This window comes from Misgurnus anguillicaudatus, unplaced genomic scaffold (assembly GCF_027580225.2).
Source record: "Misgurnus anguillicaudatus unplaced genomic scaffold, ASM2758022v2 HiC_scaffold_32, whole genome shotgun sequence".
Lineage (NCBI taxonomy): Eukaryota > Metazoa > Chordata > Actinopteri > Cypriniformes > Cobitidae > Misgurnus > Misgurnus anguillicaudatus.
Genome location: NW_027395282.1, coordinates 238,663 through 258,172, shown reverse-complemented (window position 1 = coordinate 258,172; position 19,510 = coordinate 238,663). Strand labels below are relative to the sequence as shown.

Sequence of the window (19,510 nt, the reverse complement as noted above, 5' to 3'; positions counted from 1 at the left end):
GGTGCAGATATTTTCCGTTTCATCACCGAAATTTAAAGAAACGGCTTACCTACTTTGTAGTTTAACTTTTGACAAGATAACCACTATGTTCTAAATACATTTTAAAAACTTATACCCGTCGAAAACATCCGTTTTTTAATGGTTTAGTTTGATGAACTTCTAAATATGAGACGAAGCGCACCTAGCACGTTCGGCTAAATTGCATGCGCAAGCATGGCCAGCACGCAATAGCGCAAAATCTATACAACGAAAAGCAATCCAAAATGTACAGACTTAAATTAGATTAGAATTTACGTTTATAATAAATAATTTTTTTTAATAAAATAAGGTCAGAAGTAACAAAGTGCAGAACAAATATGTGCGTGCACGAAAACAAAACAGAAGCCAAATAGATACATCAGATAACCCTGAGTGATTTATAAATAAAATAAAATAAAATAAAATAAAATAAAGAAATTATTAAAAGAATGAACATATAGCCAAAATTGCCAGCTTTTGCTTTTAAATGTAGAAACAAAGAGGCAATGGCTTATTAACAAATCTCTTGGACGTGCAGCCCGGTCACAGGGGTTGCTGGATTTATTAACGCATTTTAAAAATATTTATTGAAAGCTGATACTTCACATATTATTTGCAGAATTATAATAATATGCTGTATAATAATATATTGGGAGAAAGCTGTTATATGTGAAATCAGAGTTGTGCACAGTGCACCATATACGGCCAAAATTAAAGGATCCTCATTTCATAACACATCTGCGACGATTCGACTGTGAGATTGGTAGTCGAATCAGGCTTCTCCTATCGATGCATCGAATCTTCGACTATTCGGGGTCACCCCTACAATAGATATTAAATTACAATCTGCTTGTTTTACTTATTTTGTCCCCTACAAAATAATGTGTAATATATCTTTAACACTGTTACAGATTAAGTTACTGATGCAATCAGGTGTTAGTGCACCTGTCCCTCATACACACGCATACGTTTTCATGTCTGTTATTAGGTTTGTTCGAGTTTATGCACCGGCGCACCGCTGTAAGAACCAACAGCTGGATGACATCAAAGTACCGTGAGAGCGATTCCAGAAATCACACGGAGAACTCTGATTTCGAGTTGCTCTCGCGGTATTGTGATGTCAACCCATAGACAGTAAAAGAAATGGACACAGCGACCCCGTTGGATTCAACGGAGACAACTGAAGCCAATTAGAAGCTCACACTTCCGGGGGGTCGAGCGTACTGCGCAGACTCAAACTGAGCTTGGTCACGTGAGCAACCTGTCTGACAATTGTAAGTCTTCTAATAGCTGTGCCACAGAGAAATCTGAATCACCCACCGAATCTTGCAGAAACGGCGAGCGTGAACAGGAGTACATTTTATATTAAGTATATTAAGTATTCTGATTAATTACTTTGTCATTTTGCATAGTATTTATTTATTTTAAAATTTAACGCCAGTACGCCATATTCAACATGCGCTTCTCCTCCTGTCCATACGGTAATTTCTCAACTGTGCGACAGAGAGTCGCGTGGTTATGACGCAATCGTTAGCATAGTTTTACTAAAACTGCTTTTACTGAGCCATAACGTAAGATACAAGGTAATGGAGCCTTTTATACATTTTCGTGTTTCTTTAGAAATAATTGATGCACAAATTGAGTCTTTAAACGCCTCAGATGTAAAGTTATTCACTGTCAAAGTGACGCCAAAATGAATGGGAGTCAATGGAATGCTAAGAGCAGGTGGGGGTCCGCTAGCTAATGGCGGTGCCTAGGGCGGCTTCAAGAAAATATGAAACCCTGCCCCCCTGTGTCAACCTCCTGTCGGTTCTTGTGGTTCCGCATGAACTCGGACAAGTCTACTACGTCATATGTCACATGATAACGTCAACATGGCGAATGCTGTACATACTTAACGCGAACGTACATACTGCCTTAGCGCACGTTAAGTAGGTACCCAATGAAATTCAGTACCTACACAGTAAGTATGCGATTTCGGATTCAGCCAGTGTCACATACAAGCCGCAGTTAAACCAATGAAGAGAAAAAATGATATCTTTTACACATCGAAGAACAGAAGATGGCGCTAATGCTCTACATAAGATTACAAACCGCCAATAGACACAAAGAAGAAGAGACACGAGCGTCAATCGCTGTTTTAGTTTGTTGAATCTTATCTCCGTGTATTTTAGTGTTGATGATGGATGTGATTTGCTGTAAATCAGAAGAAACTGATGAGAGTTTACAGGATGATGAATCTACTGATCAAACCTCCACAGAGTCTCTGGATTCTGTCTGTAACGCTGGAGAACAGCAGCAGATCCTGCAGACCAAACTCAACATGTGTTCAGTCAAACTCATCGACTGTAGAAACCTCATGATGAAGATCAAAACTGAACCGACAGAAATAAAAACTGAACCTACAGAAATAAAAACGGAACTCACAGAAGTAACGTTAGGGCTCAAAACTGAACCCACAGCAGATGAAGATAACGCGGATGAAGATGAGGACAACGACGATTTTATTCCTTCTGGTAAGTTTCTTATGTTGTCTTTTTTTAGATAGATGTATGATAAATAAAAACACGAATAAACGTGCAGTGGTGCTCAGTCCAGGATTAAGTTAGGGGAATGTTAGTTTCTGATTACTAATGCTGCATTCACACCAGCCGTGGTAGAGGCGTCAAGTGTAGGGATGTCAAATTATGCAATTTCTCATATTCGATGATCATTTAAAAATCAAATAATCGTTAACAGTAATAGTGCAATAAGCCACTAGTGTAGTTGGTGTTTTGATAAAAATCATCAATTTAATCTTGTAATGAAATAAAATGACTAATAGTAAACTCCGCCTCATAACGGGCCCTTCGCACAGTCGGATGAAAGTCAGTGCGTCCATAACAAAATAAAAGTTTCATTATCATCAAGTGTTATTTTTCTAGTTGTTCACCTAGCTTTCTAAGTCGTTGATACACCGCTTGTTGTAATTATATCCAAGAAACACACAAAGGGCACTTTTCCCATCGTTACCTCAGCTTTAGACCTGCGGCGTACTTTCAGCAAAGATGCTTATATTATGAAGACTTCAACCTTCCATTAGAAAACCCGCAACGGTGTTTAACGTGTAGTGCCTCAGCCAGTCAATAATGATGACGATCAATGATATATGTTGCAGTTAACGACAGTCAGTCACAGTTTACATTTAACAGTTTTTTGCCAGAATTTAAGTTTTACATTTTAATCTGTTTATTAAAAACGTCTTCTGGTCTTTTTCCCTGTGTATAGCACCGTTCGCAGCATTGTTATGCTAATCTTGTAGGCTTCCCTGAAGAGGGTCTTTGCTTTCCGTGTTTGCATTTTTGGCATCGGACCCTCTCAGATCCACTGCAGATGCCATTTCGTTGCGTTAGTAACCAGCGTCGTATCGAATGAGGTTACAAAGCCCATGTGTGTGTGTTTGGCATTGAGCATCGTTGTGATCATGGCTAGTTTAACTTCTTCGCGCTTGTTTAATTTTCTCACCAACTGTGTATGTGCTTGTAAAGGTGCCGCACACACGTGCTTGCTTTTTCGACAATCGTTAAGTTTGATTTAATTCTTATCATCAATTAATCGAAGATCGATTAATTGTTAACATCCCTAGTCAAGCGCGAGTGATTTCAATGTTAAATAAATGTGAAGACGCTTTGACACGGTTCTGGAGGTTGCGGCACAAATGAGGTGTTTAGACACGATTCTACCTCATTCGCGTCTAGTTCGTATTGACATTGACATCAAGAAATCTAACATGGGCTTATTAACCCAAGAGTTTTGCAAGCTTGTTTTATAAAGCTCACATTCTCATAATTCACTCGTGACTCTGACATCTAGAGGTCGACCGATATTGGATTTTGCTGATAACGGTTATCGGCAAAATCCAATAGCGGTCAATTACAATAATACTATTCTGTGCTACTCGCGTTGTATAAAAACCCGCTGTCCAACCCTACAACAAAAAAACTATCGCACTGTTCAGTCCTGTGATTTCTTATAATGCCTTAGGAGCACATTAATCTAATTAAAATAACAAATTATGTATTTCAATGATGATAAAAATGAGTTAACCTTAACTGTTTGTACATTTCTCTCAGCTGCATGAAGGCTAAATGCAGATATTCCTAAAAGAAAGCTTTAATTATTGACCGTAATAGCCTATTACAAAACACTACAAATGTGCCAGGTCATCATTGTAAATGAGCACTGGTTCTCAATTGACTTACCTGGTTAAATAAAGGTTAAAAATAACGAATGTGAATGGTATTAACTAAGGCAAAACGCAGCCACAATCAAGACGTGTACTCATTGTTTTGTATTTGTTTGTTGTTGTTTTCTATGCTTAAGGTAGCCTATTAATGTTAGCATCCTCTCAGTCTTGTTGAAAAACATATACAACTTATGCAGCATTTAATCTATATCTTAGTTATGCAGGTGTATAATTTGTAATAGATAATGACAGCGTGAAGTGTAGTATACTGTACCTTTTTACTTAGTTTTACTTTACATCCACATGCGACATATCCTCTGTTGCGGTGTATCACCTGATCCCTGTGGTGTGTAGGATCCATAAACAGTAAAAAAAAGTTGCTTCCTTAAATTTTAATGAACTGAACATAAAATGTATGATGAAGGACGCTGACACGTTAGCAAAAACGTCAGTTTGGAGCCCGGGCTTTTTGACACCTCACTAAAAGATTTTGACACCACTTTGTTTGGGTGGTGTCTTGTTTTGAATATTATTCATATTTGTCTAGTAAATGTACTTATCCCACTATAGTTAGCTACAGTTTTTTCCCGTCCTCAAACCGAGTACACTAAGACTAACAGACAGTTTCTGCTGCTGTGAAGCTGTCTGCACAGCGACCACCAACCGCTTCCTTTTTAATTTACTTGTATTTTGTATATATGTATATTAAATATTTTATTTCCCATAACATTTTATAATATAGTATCGTATACAGTGAGAAAAATAAGTATTTGAACAACCTAATATTTTGCAAGTTCTCCCACTTAGAAGTCATGGAAGGGTCTGAAATTGTCATCAGGTGCATGTCTACTGTGAGAGACATAATCTGAAAAAAATCCAGAAATCACAATGTATGATTTTTTTACTATTTATTTGAATGATACAGCTGCAAATAAGTATTTGAACACCTGTCTATCAGCTAGTATCAGCTAATTCTGACCCTCAAAGACCTGTTAGGGGCTGTCCACACGGAGACGCGTATCACTGTATACGTATAAATTTGTTATCGTATTGGTGTTTCATCCACACGAATCCGGCGTTTTGGGAGACTGAATCCACTATTTTTTGAATTCGGGTCCTAAAGTGGATAAATCTCAAACCGACACCCTTGCGGTTTCGTCTGTACAGCTAATCCGTATATTTTGTGAAGCGAAAATGTCATCACATCAAGTGTCGGAAGCGTCACACGTAACAGCAACAACAATAACAGCGGACTACGTGATTGTGTTCGTGCTACAGAAGCTACTAAAGCCTACTAGCTTTATTACAGCAAAATCTATTGCTTCTATGCAATTGTGGTGACCAACAAGCAATAATGGACAACACCATACGTTGGTTATGCGCATGCTCAAAGTCTTCTTCTCTGTGTATAGTGTATATCTGTGGCAGAAGTACAGCGCCCCATACTGGTCCGGCATATATACTACACCGCTTTCAGTCGGTTTTAGTGGTTTCGTGTTTACGGATTATTTTTTTAGAGCAAGGAAAAAAAATGATCGGATAGGGAATGCACCGGCTTCGTGGGGACATAGCCTTAGTCTGTCTTTAAAATTTCCACCTCCACTCCATTTATTATCCTAAATTAGATGCACCTGTTTAAGGTCGTTAGCTGCATAAAGACACCTGTTCACCCCATACAATCAGTAAGATCCAACTACTAACATGGCCAAGACCAAAGAGCTCCCCAAAGACACTAGAGACAAAATTGTACACCTCCACAAGGCTGGAAAGGGCTACAGGGAAAGTGCCAAGTGTCTTGGTGAAAAAAGGTCCACTGTTGGAGCAATCATTGGAAAATGGAAGAAGCTAAACATATGACTGTCAATCTCCCTCGGACTGGGGCTCCATGCAAGATCTCACCTCGTGGGGTCTCAGTGATCCTAAGAAAGGTGAGAAATCAGCCCAGAACTACATGGGGGGAGCTGGTCAATGACCCGAAAAGAGCTGAGACCACAGTTTCCAAGGTTACTGTTGGTAATACGTTGTCATGGTTTGAAATCATGCATGGCACGGAAGGTTCCCCTACTTAAACCAACACATGTCCAGGCCCGTCTTAAGTTTGCCAATGACCATTTGGATGATCCAGAGGAGTCATGGGAGAAAGCCATGTGGTCAGATGAGATCAAATTAGAACTAATAAAAAATAGGTCATTATTCCACTAAATGTGTTTGGAGGAAGAATGATGAGTACCATCCCAAGAACACCATCCCTACTGTGAAGCATGGGGGGGTGGTGGCATCATGCTTTGGGTTTTTTTTTCTGCACATGGGACAGGGTAACTGCACTGTATTAACGAGAGGATGACCGGGGCCATGTATTGTGAGATTTTGGGGAACAACCTCCTTCCCTCAATTAGAGCATTGAAGATGAATCAAGATTGGGTCTTCCAACATGACAATGACCTGAAGCACACAGCCAGGATAACCAAGTAGTGGCTCTGCAAGAAGCATATCAAGGTTCTGGCGTGGCCTAGCCAGTCTCCAGACCTAAACCCAATAGAGAATCTTTGGAGGGAGCTTAAACTCTGTGTTTCTCAGCGACAGGCCAGAAACCTGACTGATCTAGAGAAGATCTGTGTGGAGGAACATTGATTTTCTTAGCTATTCAAATACTTATTTGCAGCTGTATCATACAAATAAATAATTAAAAAATAATACATTGTGATTTCTGGATTTTTTTTAGATCCTGTCTCTCACACTGAACATGCATCTACGATGACAATTTCAGACCCCTCCATGATTACTAAGTGGGAGAACTTGCAAAATAACAGGGGGTGTTCAAATACTTAATTTCCTCACTGTATATAGTATATCCTATATAGCAGGGGTGGCGAATGTCAGTCCTGTAGTGCGCAGTTTAGCTCCAGCTTTAATCAAACACATCTGCAGAGGCTAATCAAGGTCTAAACAGTTACTAGAAAGCTATAGGCAGGAAAGGTTTAATCAGGGTTGGAGCTAAAATCTGCAGGACTGCGGCTCTCCAGCGCTGACATTCACCACCCTGCTCTATATAATCAACTGTCTGGCTCTCTGTAGAGGGTTTCTTTCTCCAAATGACTTTTTATCTTAATAAAATTAGGGTTTATTTCTCTTAAAACTCTTTTCTATATGTTACATTATTACTGCGCTCGCTAGTACGGTTTAATCTTAGCCGTTGTACTTTGCAGCTTTTGCTGTCCACCGATTTCTCTGTTTTCTCCTGGTTTAGAAATGTAAACCTGCTTTGAAAAAATTAAACAAGTGTGAAAAGCCCTATATAAATCACAGACTTGACTTGACATTCTGGATTCGAACAGCAATAAAATCCTTGACTACCCATTGTAAATTGACTATGTGCCGTGCCCATGAGAAACCATTACCGTCTGAGTACCACCCGAGTGAAAAAAGAATTTTAAGTTTTATTATGTTTCTTTTAGATGAGAGAAGTGAATCATGTTCTGATGGAGAAACGTCCTCAACATCAAAAGAGCGACGGGCAGAACAAACTCTTTCCTGCATCACCTGTGGAAAGACATTCAGCTCACAGAGACATTTAGAGAGACATGAGAGAAAACACACAGAACAGAAACTCACCAGATCTGAGATCAGCTTTACTACCTTACAAGAGAAGAAACTTCATTCAGAAGACCACACAGACAAGAAGTTTCACTGTGAGCAATGTGGGAAAGATTTTGACTTCTTATCTCAGCTGAAAAGACACTTGAGGACACACAGTGGTGAAAAACCTTTCAACTGCAATGAATGTGGCAAATATTTTAGAACCAAAGGAAATCTTGATGTTCATCAGAGAGATCACACAGGAGAGAAACCTCATCACTGTAATGTCTGTGGGAAGAGTTTTAGTCAACATGACAATTTAATGACACACCAGAGAACTCATACAGGTGAAAAACCTTACAAATGCTCTCAGTGTGAGAAGACGTTTTCTTGGTTATATTCCTTAAAAACCCATGAGAGAGTTCACACTGGAGAGAAACCTTATGTCTGCTCTCAATGCGGAAAGAGCTTCTCTGATCCATCTCATTTGAGATTTCATCAAAGAATTCACACTGGAGAGAAACCTCATCACTGTAGTGTTTGTGGGAAGAGTTTCAGTCAACTTTACAGTTTAGTTTCACACCAGAGAACTCATACAGGTGAAAGACCTTATAAATGCTCTCAGTGTGGGAAGATGTTTGCCGAGTCAGGTAACTTAAAAGCCCACGAGAGAATTCACACTGGAGAGAAACCTTACGTCTGCTCTCAATGTGGAAAGAGCTTCACTGATCCAAGTACTTTCAGAGTTCATCAAAGAGTTCACACTGGAGAAAAACCGCATCACTGTAATGTTTGTGGAAAGAGTTTCAGTCGACATATCAATTTAGTGTCACACCAGAGAACTCATACAGGTGAAAAACCTTACAAATGCTCTCAGTGCAAGAAAACGTTTGCTCGGTCAAATTCCTTAAAAGTCCACGAGAGAAGTCACACTGGAGAGAAACCTTACGTCTGCACTCAATGTGGAAAGAACTTCTCTAGTTCATTTGCTTTTAGAGTCCATCAGAGAGTTCACACTGGAGAGACACCTCATCACTGCAGTGTTTGTGGGAAGAGTTTTAGTCGACAAGACTATTTAGTGAGACACCAGAAAACTCATACAGGTTAAAGCGTAACTAAACCCCTGGTCAAAGCCTGACTCCACCCACTGGCAATATTTGAAAAATGCAAGAAAAGTGGGCAGATCCCAACGGAGATGGAGGGGACGAACTAAGCTCATACCAAGTGTGTGGTGAGATCGTAACAAGGGCGTGGTGAGCTTGAACCTGCTTACGTCACGAGTCATTTTTTGGACCCAACATCCAATAGGAAAATTAAACTGCAGTAGCCACCGTTCAACCTGAAGAGGGCAGCACTTAGACGTTTTTACACCATATATTGCAGTATTGAAACACTTTATATCTTAATGTCAAAAAAACTTACTAAAATCAATGAACAGCACTAATAAAGGATCATTCTTACAGATCATTAACTAAAAAAAGTTTGTTTAGGTTTTAGTTACTCTTTAAAGACTTTACGAAAGCCATGAACTTGGTCAGGTTACTTAAAAGCTGTGTTAATTTTGACAGTAGATTTCAAATTGGTTTTAGTCATAGTATTCTGACTAAGATGCAATTTAGTTTTAGTTTTTTCGAAAATAAAGGCTTTACATGGCATTAAAAAACATACATTTTATTTCTACAGACTTTTTTTAGTTTTGACGAAAAATATGAACAAATAATTTTTTATGTAGTTTTTAGAATAAATAACTGGGCCCGTATGTATAAAGCCACTCAGAGTAAATTTTAATCTTAACTGTGTCAAAATTCTAAGAATGACGTCATTTTACTCTTATTCCTAGACTTAAGAATAAGTTTGATTTATAAAGCCTCCTAAGTGTTAAGACTAGGTCTCAGCTCCTAAATTATTTAAGAGAGCTGGAGAGGTCTCTTAACCTAGTTAAAAGTAACAAGAGGGCAGCAGAGAGGCGGAGATCATGCATTTTACAACAAAAAATGTGTTAGAATTACTTTTATTCAAATGTATTTCTATAGCACTTTTGACAAATTTCTTGTTGCATTGTTGCAAAATATCAAATTTACAGTAAATACAAGTTAGTAGTATAAAGAAAGTAGATATTATATTATGAAATATAAAAAGTATAGAGTTTTTTATACAATGTATATTATGTTACACAATATAATATACAGAATAAAATGGATAAGATGTAGTAAAACTTGCTTGCACAGTACCAAGCTATTTTATGGGATTATCAAGACAGCATACTTAAATGGTATAAAAATGTGCATAATATACACTGTAAAAAGTTAAAGTTGAATAAAATTATTGATAAGGCCTAAAAAATATGATGTTTTATCAACTTAAATTTTCTCATTTTAAGTGAAATAATTAAAGTTAAAAATGTTTAAATATTAGGTGTTACCAAATTTTTTAGTCGCTTTTACGTTTTACAGTTAAAATAATGTGATTGATCATCTTAATTTTTTAAATAACATTATGTTTGTCTATTTCATTAACATGTTAAAAACTTAATCAAAATGGTGCAAAATGGTTATTTGTAATATTGTTAAACATTTTTTTAAGCAAATTTAAATTAAAATATTTAAATACTTATATAATTGTAATGTCTTCATGATTCATAAATGTATGGTGTCACATGCTGCTGTGACTGTATAACATTGCCTGCATTCTATTGGCTGATTCCGAGGTTAAGGGCAGACATTTTAGGTTGAAATCATTGTAGTCCTCAGTTTGCGGCACTTAAGTCAGCACTTAAGAATAAGTCTTACACTTTACTGAAAGTTGCTTTCAGCTTAGGGGTGTCCATGGTTAACCGATTAACCGTTAAAAATTGTTTAACCGAGTGAAACATTTTGCTCGGTTAAGTGGCACCAATGACGTGCATTGAATTTAGTTGTAATACATTTTTGCACCACCAGAGACCGCCAAAGCGCTCCCAGACATTTGTAATGTCCACAAGTAGTAGCAGTTTTCTAATATGAAGCGGGCAAAGAAAAGCACAGCATGGGAGCACTTTAAAATCGAGAATGACAGGGCAAAATGCAAGTATTGCAATGCAGTGCTTATATACTTCATGTACAACCTAGGGTTGCTGCGGTGACAGAATTTTCCCACCGGTTAATGCATGCAGACGTGCGCATTTTACTTTCACTTTTGAATTACGCAATTGTTTAAATGCAGCGCTTGTGTAAGCTGCATTAAATCGCGTATGAATTTGCGTGCTTATGAATAAACAGCTGGTTTAATTAAGTGCTTGAGTCAATGTGCGCAGGTAATTCTCGCAGAACTCGCCAGTTCCAAGCAGTGCAACCGGCTACTCCTCCATAAAGCGCTGCTTGAATTATGGGTTTATTATTTTTCTTGATAAAAAATACAACAAAACTATCTCGCTTATATTAAACATCATATATGTGCATTATAACAAAAACGAGTAAGCACGCGCCTTCTGTCATCATCTGGTCATTCAGCTCGCCTCGCAAACTCTGACAGAAATAAATGAAATCTGACACCTGCTGCTCTGTGACGCGCGTTCAGCTCTGCTGTGAATTCATGCAGCAGACACATTCAGTTATAAGTGTTTGCTCTCTCTAACGAAGCTAAATGATTTAATTACAAGAAAATATCAAAACGACGATTAACTTCTTCCACCCTGAAGCTATTTTGGGGATTTTCGCCTGGATTTGGCCTACCCAATTTCAAAAGCTTCCCATACCCACATGCAGAGGTTTACATACAAATGTTTGGTATCATTTTACAGGAAACCCTTTGAAATTACATAAAACACTGTTGAAAGTGCTAAACATGGTTGTATGTGATGTCAGTCCTCTAATAAACACAAAAATAAATAGGCGCTTTTTGATGTTTTTTTTTCTAAAGTTTTTATTTAAAAGTGTATAACTCTGGCCCTGAGTGCCTCAGCTCCCTGCAGACAGTTTTGTTTGATTCCAGCAATTGCCAGCTTACAGAGGAAAAAAGATTTTTTTCTCTATCATAATGTCTGCAAAAGTTATTTTACTCCAACTGATTGGAGGAATAATACCCTTTTTGTATACAATTTCTGCCTAAAAACATTTAAAGTGCTCCATTAACCACATACAGTGGAATAAATGCAATTTCTTTATATCATTTTAAAGAAAACCCTTTGAAGTTACATAAAAAGCTGCTGTTTGTGACAAATAGTGTTATTTATGTTGTTTTCCATATGATGAAACACCAAATTTTCTTTTTTTATGTTGTAAATACTGCCTTTGATAGTGTATAACTCTGGTTGTGGGTGCTCTAGCAGACTGCAGACAGTTCTGGTTGTTACCAGCAGCAGACAGTAAACACCCAAAAAAAGAATGATCTCTTTAGCATGTCGCATTCAAAAGTTATTTTCATTTTACTGAAGTGTCCGAAAATACATTTTTCATATAAATATTAATTTTTTGTTTTGGACATATAATAAATAACAAGGGATTATTCATGCACACAACCTAAGAAAATGCTGTGAATGGACTCATTTTTTAGAGTAGGACCTAAGAGAAAAGATGGTGTATTATTTGTGGCTATCTGTGCTATCTGAGGCAGTCCACACTCAATTTTCCCATATGTTTACAAAAGACGATTTTTTACATCATTATTCATTCAACTATTGTTGGATATGTGTTAATAATAGAACAAAAATAACGCTGTAGCCTTATTCCTGAGAATGAGAGCTTTCATTTGATATAAGACTTGCCCATGTTTGTCATACTTGAAAAATATGAAATATGTGAATATTAAATCATATACAAAATTATGGGGGGGGTGATAGTGTAAATTAAGTGTAAATAACTTTCTTACAGTAAAAGATTTCTCAAAGTGATGCATATCTGGAGAAAGTAGAGAGTCTAAGCTTTCAAACAGTATCTCATATGTGTTACTGGGGTCCATGATGGACCATTAAAGATTAAAAGAATATTTTATTTGAGTCAAAATACGAAATTTTGTCCCCGGGACTGGGTCCTTAGGGTTTAAGAGGTTAAAGACGGTGTCGGGGTGGGCAAGTGATCTAACCGGTGAGAGGCTGAAGCACCGGGAATCACCGTTTCACTGACTATCGCGGCAAACCCAGCCAACACCCGGGCATCATGGAGAGGCGGCCGCGGAGCCTGCGAGTATCTTCGCCCAGCCTACCATCCCCGCGAACGCAAAAGTCAGTGACATACTTAAGCTGCTCTGTCCTTACGCTGCGTTTTATTTCTATAAATTAATTTTGTTTTAAATGTGGTCCAACCAGTTATTAAAGGTGTTAAAAATTAATAACTACCCCTTTCTCGTGTGTCTGTATCTCTGGGTTGCCTTGCGCATAATATGGTTAACCGAGTATTAACCGCTAAGGGTGTCGGTTAACGGTTAATTAAAAACTTGAAAACGTGCAGCCCTAATGAGTACTAGTGGTGCTGCATGGCAGAGCTCAGACACCTCAGCCTGCAGCATCACATTTGAACCAAACGCCGCTCGAAGGTCGCACGACTTCCCTTCAGTAACAGAAGCAGCTGTTGTAGCAGTACTGCCTGAGGTTACTTTGTCGGTCACAGAAAAGTACCTAGATTTAGTTAACCACTGTGCGCAGGGCCGCCTTAACCTAATGTGAGGCCCCGGGGCTAAGAGGTTTTGTAGGCCCCCCTTCCCCTCGATTTATGGTCTAATTTTTTTTTAAGTGTAATATCTAGGTAATCTACATATCAAAATGCATTAGTTTCTTTCGAGACATACAACAGTGAGTTTTCCCTCTTTGAGCCAGAAAACACCATAATATCATTATTAACATATCACTGAGCCCACTTGAGCATAAACACAAGACACTTTATTTAAAGGCGGAGTCCACGATGTTTGAAAAACGGTTTGGAGAAGGAGACGGGCCGACTACCAAAACACACTTATAGCCAATCAAATCAAATCAAATGCCAGTTTGCGTATGTGTGGGGCGGGTCTATCAACAGAAGGTCCAGATTCTATTGGGGTAGGGGCGTGTTTGTTTAGGTGATTTCAAATATCAACATTGGCTTTCAAACATCATGGACTCCGCCTTTAACAACCACACACAGCAACATGTGGTGATAATAAAACCAAAATGTGTGAAAATATATATGTTTATAAGCTTTATATTTATATAGTTTTTGGAATATGCACATTTGCAGAAAATTGCCACTCACTAACTAAATGCTCACCACAGTTTTAAAAATATAATGAGTTAAAGTTAGTTTTAAAGTGAAAATGCATTAATGATAACAAAAGATAAGTCTTTATAGACAGAATCTTGTTTTTTAATCATTTATTTATTTTGTAGGCTATTGAAGATATAGTATGCATTGTATTTAGTATGTATGCATACATAAGCATGTAAAACGACCAAGTATGAAGACAGACAGGGAACATACCTGTATATAAGATCTTTAGATAATGAGATTATAAATATGAATGGTGCTATCAGGGGATGATCATTTGAGATGGTCTTGTCGCTCTTTACTTTCTTAGACTTGCACCTTTACCGTTGCGTCTCTTTCTCGTCTTTCTACCAACAGATGTGTGTACTTTGAGCTAACATCGCGTCAAACTACATCGTTCCAGCCGCGCACGCGTCACTGATATAAACGCGAGTAAACTTAAACTTTATAACAACTAACAGCATTATGTGCGGGAACTCCTTTCTTAATATAGCGGCACAGTTTCTTGTGCACGTTTGGAGAGACTTCTGCATGCAGAGACTCAGCTGAACGAGGCGAGCACAGAGAGAGCGAACGAGCGAGCGCGCGCAAGAAAGAGAGAGAGAGAGAGACCTGCACCTCACTGGTGCTTATTATGAAATTTCAGAAATTACTCTTTCATTTGTTGGTGGATTATTTCCCGTTTCTCTGTCACACTCAGTCTAACGTGCAGGAATGTCAAGTTGACAACGCGCACTTAATTACATTACGCGGAATAAAAAATATATTACGTCTAACATTTTATTTCACGTTAAGTTACAACGGACCAATCAGCAGCCATGAAACGTGCAATTAGAGTGATTGACAGAAAACCTGACAAGTTACAAAACAATATGACCTTTTCAGCTCATCATGAACGCAAACTTGGGAGGCCCTTGAACTTGGGAGGCCCCTGGGCTTCAGCCCAGGTAAGCCCGTGCATTAAGGCGGCCTTGACTGTGCCTGACTTTTACAGCTGATTTGGGACTATTGAACTGCATATGAGATCTAATGGCATTTACACCCATCGTTAGGGATGGGAATCGAGAACCGGTTCTTCTTCCAGTGAATCGATTCCTTTGAATTGTTAGCATGCCTGCTTAACGATTCCGCTTATCGGTTCCGCTCGTTGCAAATGTGTCATGACGTCACACATGTGCTGTTGTTTTGGTTTAGAACGCAGCAAACATTGCATCCATCGAGGCAGAACGATCCAAAGTTTGGTTATATTTAGTGGTGGGCAGAGGTGAAGCTTCATGAAACACTGAAACAGTTGAATCAATAACTTCTATTTCACACGAAAATACGACAATACGGTCACGTTGCAGGAGGTTGCAGGACTGTCGCGTTTAATACACTATTACACAAGCGGAGCTAACGGGCCGCCATCTGTTATTAATGCCGAAGGTAATGTGTTAATGTTAATGTGAGTGCCATTTCATTATGTAAACATTTACTATACGGATAATCTCTGTTGTCATTGTCCATCATATTGAGTCTGGCTGGCTCTCACACTGTCTCAGAGGCTACAGAAAGTATCTCTCGTGCACCTCCAGCTACTCCGTTTACAGAGGCAGGGAGGAATAAACTGACCGAGGCGAGGATAAACACATTTCATCGAGCAGTAGAGGCGGACACTACTTAAATATTTCTACTTAAAAGTACATTTTTAAGTATTTGTATTTTATCAGTTTTTTTTTTTTTGAAAACATACATTCCAAAGCATATTATCATAATTTAAACTCCACTACATTTCATAATTTCAAGTTTGGTTTATATTTATTTTGGTTTATATTTAATATTTAAGTACATTAAAAATCTAGTAATGTTTTTTACTTTTAATGTAAAAAGTACTTTTGTACTTTTACTCAAGAAAAGTACACAATTTTATGTAATTATGTATTAAATAAATTTTAATATGGAATATAAAAGGAATACACATTATGATTCTATTCTTTAGAATGTAGTAAACATTTTTTGTAAAGTAAAGAAAATTTTATACCAAGACAACACTCTGATAAAGCACAGATTCTATAATACTCAAGTAGTGTCCACCTCTGCCGAGCAGTGATTAAGTTTGTGGTAAAGGGTTTGCATCAGTTTGCCACAGTAGATGTCTCTGCATTTCAGTATGTTAATTTGCTGTATTTTGTCCAGCATCATATCTTTTCAAAAGAAAATAACAAATGCATGCATGACCAAAAGTTGCATGTTTTATGTCAGTCTAGTTCTGTTTTATTAATTCCTAGTCCTACCACATATTTACTGGTTGAGAAACACTGCCCTAGGCTATAGGTTCCTGGACTTTACTTTAAGAAGTAGCTCACCTACTTTTAAGTTTCTTCTGAGGTTGCTACACATAATGTGTGTATACTCTGTTCTGTGTCTTCTGATCAGATATTAAAGTGAGTTAATACAAACATACAAATTTATGCTTATTCCCTCACCCAATGAGAATCGATAAAAGAATCGATAAGGAATCGGATCAATAAGCAACATCGATAATGGAATCGGAATCGTTAAATTCTTATCAATTCCCATCCCTACTGCAGACTTGCACACAAGCCTGATTAGAGCTTTAAAGTGAAAAGAGAATTAAAAAGTGTATTATGTTTCTTTTAGATGAGAAGAGTGAATCATGTTCGGATGAAGAAGAGCACACAGACAAGAAGAAGAACCAGTTTCAATGTGGGAAGGTTTATGCATCTTCTTCTAATCTGAACAATCACATGAGGAAATACAGTGGCGACAAACCTTTCAACTGCAGTGAATGTGACAAATATTTCAGAACCAAAGAAAGTCTTATTGTTCATCAAAGAGTTCACAATGGAGAGAAACCTCATCACTGTAATGTTTGTGGGAAGAGTTTCAGACAACATGGCAGTTTAGTTTCACACCAGAGAACTCATACAGGTGAAAGACCTTACAAATGCTCTCATTGTGAGAAGACGTTTTCTTGGTTATATTCCTTAAAAACCCATGAGAGAGTTCACACTGGAGAGAAACCTTACGTCTGCTCTCAATGTGGAAAGAGCTTCGCTAGGCCATCTCAAGTCATGGTTCATCAGAGAGTTCACACTGGAGAGAAACCTTATCACTGTAATGTTTGTGAGAAGAGTTTTAGAAAACGTTACCATTTAGGGATACACCAGAGAACTCATACAGGTGAAAAACCTTACAAATGCTCTCAGTGTGAGAAGACTTTTGCTCGATTATATTCCTTAAAACTCCATGAGAGAGTTCACACTGGAGAGAAACCTTACGTCTGCTCTCAATGCGGAAAGAGCTTCTCTGATCCATCTCATTTGAGATTTCATCAAAGAATTCACACTGGAGAGAAACCTCATCACTGTAGTGTTTGTGGGAAGAGTTTCAGTCAACTTTACAGTTTAGTTTCACACCAGAGAACTCATACAGGTGAAAGACCTTATAAATGCTCTCAGTGTGGGAAGATGTTTGCCGAGTCAGGTAACTTAAAAGCCCACGAGAGAATTCACACTGGAGAGAAACCTTACGTCTGCTCTCAATGTGGAAAGAGCTTCACTGATCCATCTTCTTTGAGAGGTCATCAAAGAGTTCATACTGGAGAGAGACCTCATCACTGCAGTGTTTGTGGGAAGAATTTCAGTCAACATGGCAGTTTAGTTTCACACCAGAGAACTCATACAGGTGAAAGACCTTACAAATGCTCTCAGTGTGAGAAGACTTTTGCTCAGTCAAATAACTTAAAAGCCCACGAGAGAGTTCACACTGGAGAGAAACCTTACCTCTGCTCTCAATGTGGAAAAAGCTTCACTGCTTTAAGTACTTTTACAGTTCATCAGAGAGTTCACACTGGAGAGAAACCTCATCGCTGTTATGATTGTGGAAAGAGTTTTAATCAACACGAACAGTTAGTGAGACACCAAAGAACTCATACAGGTGAAAAACCTTACAAATGCTCTCAGTGTGAAAAAACTTTTGCTCAGTCAGGTTCCTTAAAAATCCATGAGAGAGTTCACACTGGAGAGAAACCTTACGTCTGCTTTCAATGTGGTAAAAGCTTCACTGATTCAAGTTCAATGAGAAGTCATTTGAGAGTTCACACTGGAGAGAAACCTCATCACTGTGATGTCTGCGGGAAGAGTTTTAGTCAACATTGCTATTTAGTAAAACACCGGAGAACTCATACAGGTGAAAGACCTTACAAATGCTCTCATTGTGAAAAGACGTTTTCTTGGTCACATGCCTTAAAAGTTCATGAGAAAATTCACATTGGAGAGAAACCTTACATCATTGTGTGAAGAGCTTCTCTGAAACATCTCACCTCAGAGTTCACACAGGAGTTTTAGTCAATATGAACATTTAGTGAAACACCAGAAAACTCATACACGTTAAAGACTTTACATAAACCGTGTACTGGGTCAGTGGCCGGTTGCATAAAACTTTAAGACTAGCTTTAAAAGTTAGTCATGAATTTTTTTCTTCAAGACTGGTCATAACTGTTTTAAGTATGTTACATAGAAAGGTAGATTGGTCTAATTTAAATCCAAATAATAAGACTGATTAGCCCTAACTAATTGCTAGTTAGTCAGAATCATACTTAAGATGCAGTCTTAACGTCACGGCTATGTTTATGCAACCGGCCACTGGTCACTTAAAAGCTGTGTTAATTTCGACAGCAGATCTTGAATTAGTTTTAGTCTTAGTCTTTTGACTAAAATGTAATTTAGTTGTAGTCATATTTTAGTCATCAGAATTGTTTTAGTCAACTAAATGCCATGAAATTTTAGTCAACAAAATGTGTAAGATTAAGTAAATGTAATTAGGTAAAGTGTGATCAAAAACAACACAAACTGACTGTTATCGGGATAATCTTAATTCTTGTCAATCAGTCTTTGCTCAACAGTTTTATGAGGAACTTCCAAAGCATCCACAGCCAAACTCATTAAATGGCCTTGAACATTTGCTTTGATTCATCGCTGTGATTAACTTTCTGACATTTCTTATTTTCCCTCATTCACAGCTGTGCAAGTTGAAATAAAATTCATATTTGACAAATTCCTAGGCAGGTGAACATTATAATTAATATTATCATTATCAAATGAAATGTCACAATAGAAAATAAATGTCTTTTTATTTAAAAAGTGTTATACTGATCAGATCATAACTGTGATATTATTTGCTCTTTGTATTAAAAATTATCATCCAAAATGGGCATATAATAATTTTAAGTCAAGTCAATGCGGGTAATCTCCAACAATAAGAAAAGTGGGAGCTTAATCAGGAGCAGAAATAAATTCTGCTTTCTTTACAAAAAACCTGAAAGTCTGCCATCTGTTTGTGTTCATGTTCTCTAGCAGGACACTGATCCAAAACACAGCAGCAAGTCCACCTCTGAATGGCTGAAGAAAACAAAATGAAACTTTGGAGTGACCTAGTCAAAATCCTGACCTCAATTCTATTGAGAGGCTGTGGCGTG

At 37.8% G+C, this 19,510-nt stretch overlaps 1 protein-coding gene and 1 long non-coding RNA gene across 4 annotated transcripts in view; one reads left to right on the top strand and one right to left on the bottom strand.

The window, feature by feature from the left end:
* Nucleotides 1–2,379, bottom strand: part of LOC141363124 (uncharacterized) — a 127,609-nt gene extending 125,230 nt beyond the window's left edge. The window contains exon 1 of the long non-coding RNA XR_012368631.1: nt 2,272–2,379. This is a non-coding gene — a long non-coding RNA (uncharacterized lncRNA). The remainder of the gene's footprint in view (nt 1–2,271) is intronic.
* Nucleotides 1,818–19,236, top strand: LOC129453942 (uncharacterized). Of its 3 annotated transcripts, XM_073865662.1 has the most exons (3): nt 1,818–2,534; nt 7,699–8,670; nt 16,672–19,232. In XM_073865662.1, the coding sequence occupies exons 1-3, from the start codon at nt 2,198–2,200 to the stop codon at nt 18,330–18,332; spliced, it is 2,970 nt and encodes a 989-aa protein (XP_073721763.1). In that variant the 5' UTR covers nt 1,818–2,197; the 3' UTR covers nt 18,333–19,232. The 3 variants fall into 3 exon arrangements, with proteins under 3 accessions (XP_073721763.1, XP_073721764.1, XP_073721765.1); XM_073865663.1 differs by lacking the exon at nt 7,699–8,670 and having other exon boundaries at nt 16,672–19,233; XM_073865664.1 differs by lacking the exons at nt 1,818–2,534; nt 7,699–8,670 and adding an exon at nt 8,926–9,072 and having other exon boundaries at nt 16,672–19,236.
* The last annotated feature ends 274 nt before the right edge of the window (nt 19,237–19,510 follow it).

Coding starts and splice junctions, on each gene's coding strand:
- LOC129453942 (XM_073865662.1), top strand. CDS start 2,198: ATGATGGATGTGATTTGCTGTAAATCAGAAGAAACTGATGAGAGTTTA. Junction 2,535..7,698: donor CGACGATTTTATTCCTTCTG/GTAAGTTTCTTA, acceptor TGTTTCTTTTAG/ATGAGAGAAGTGAATCATGT. Junction 8,671..16,671: donor ACACCAGAGAACTCATACAG/GTGAAAAACCTT, acceptor TGTTTCTTTTAG/ATGAGAAGAGTGAATCATGT.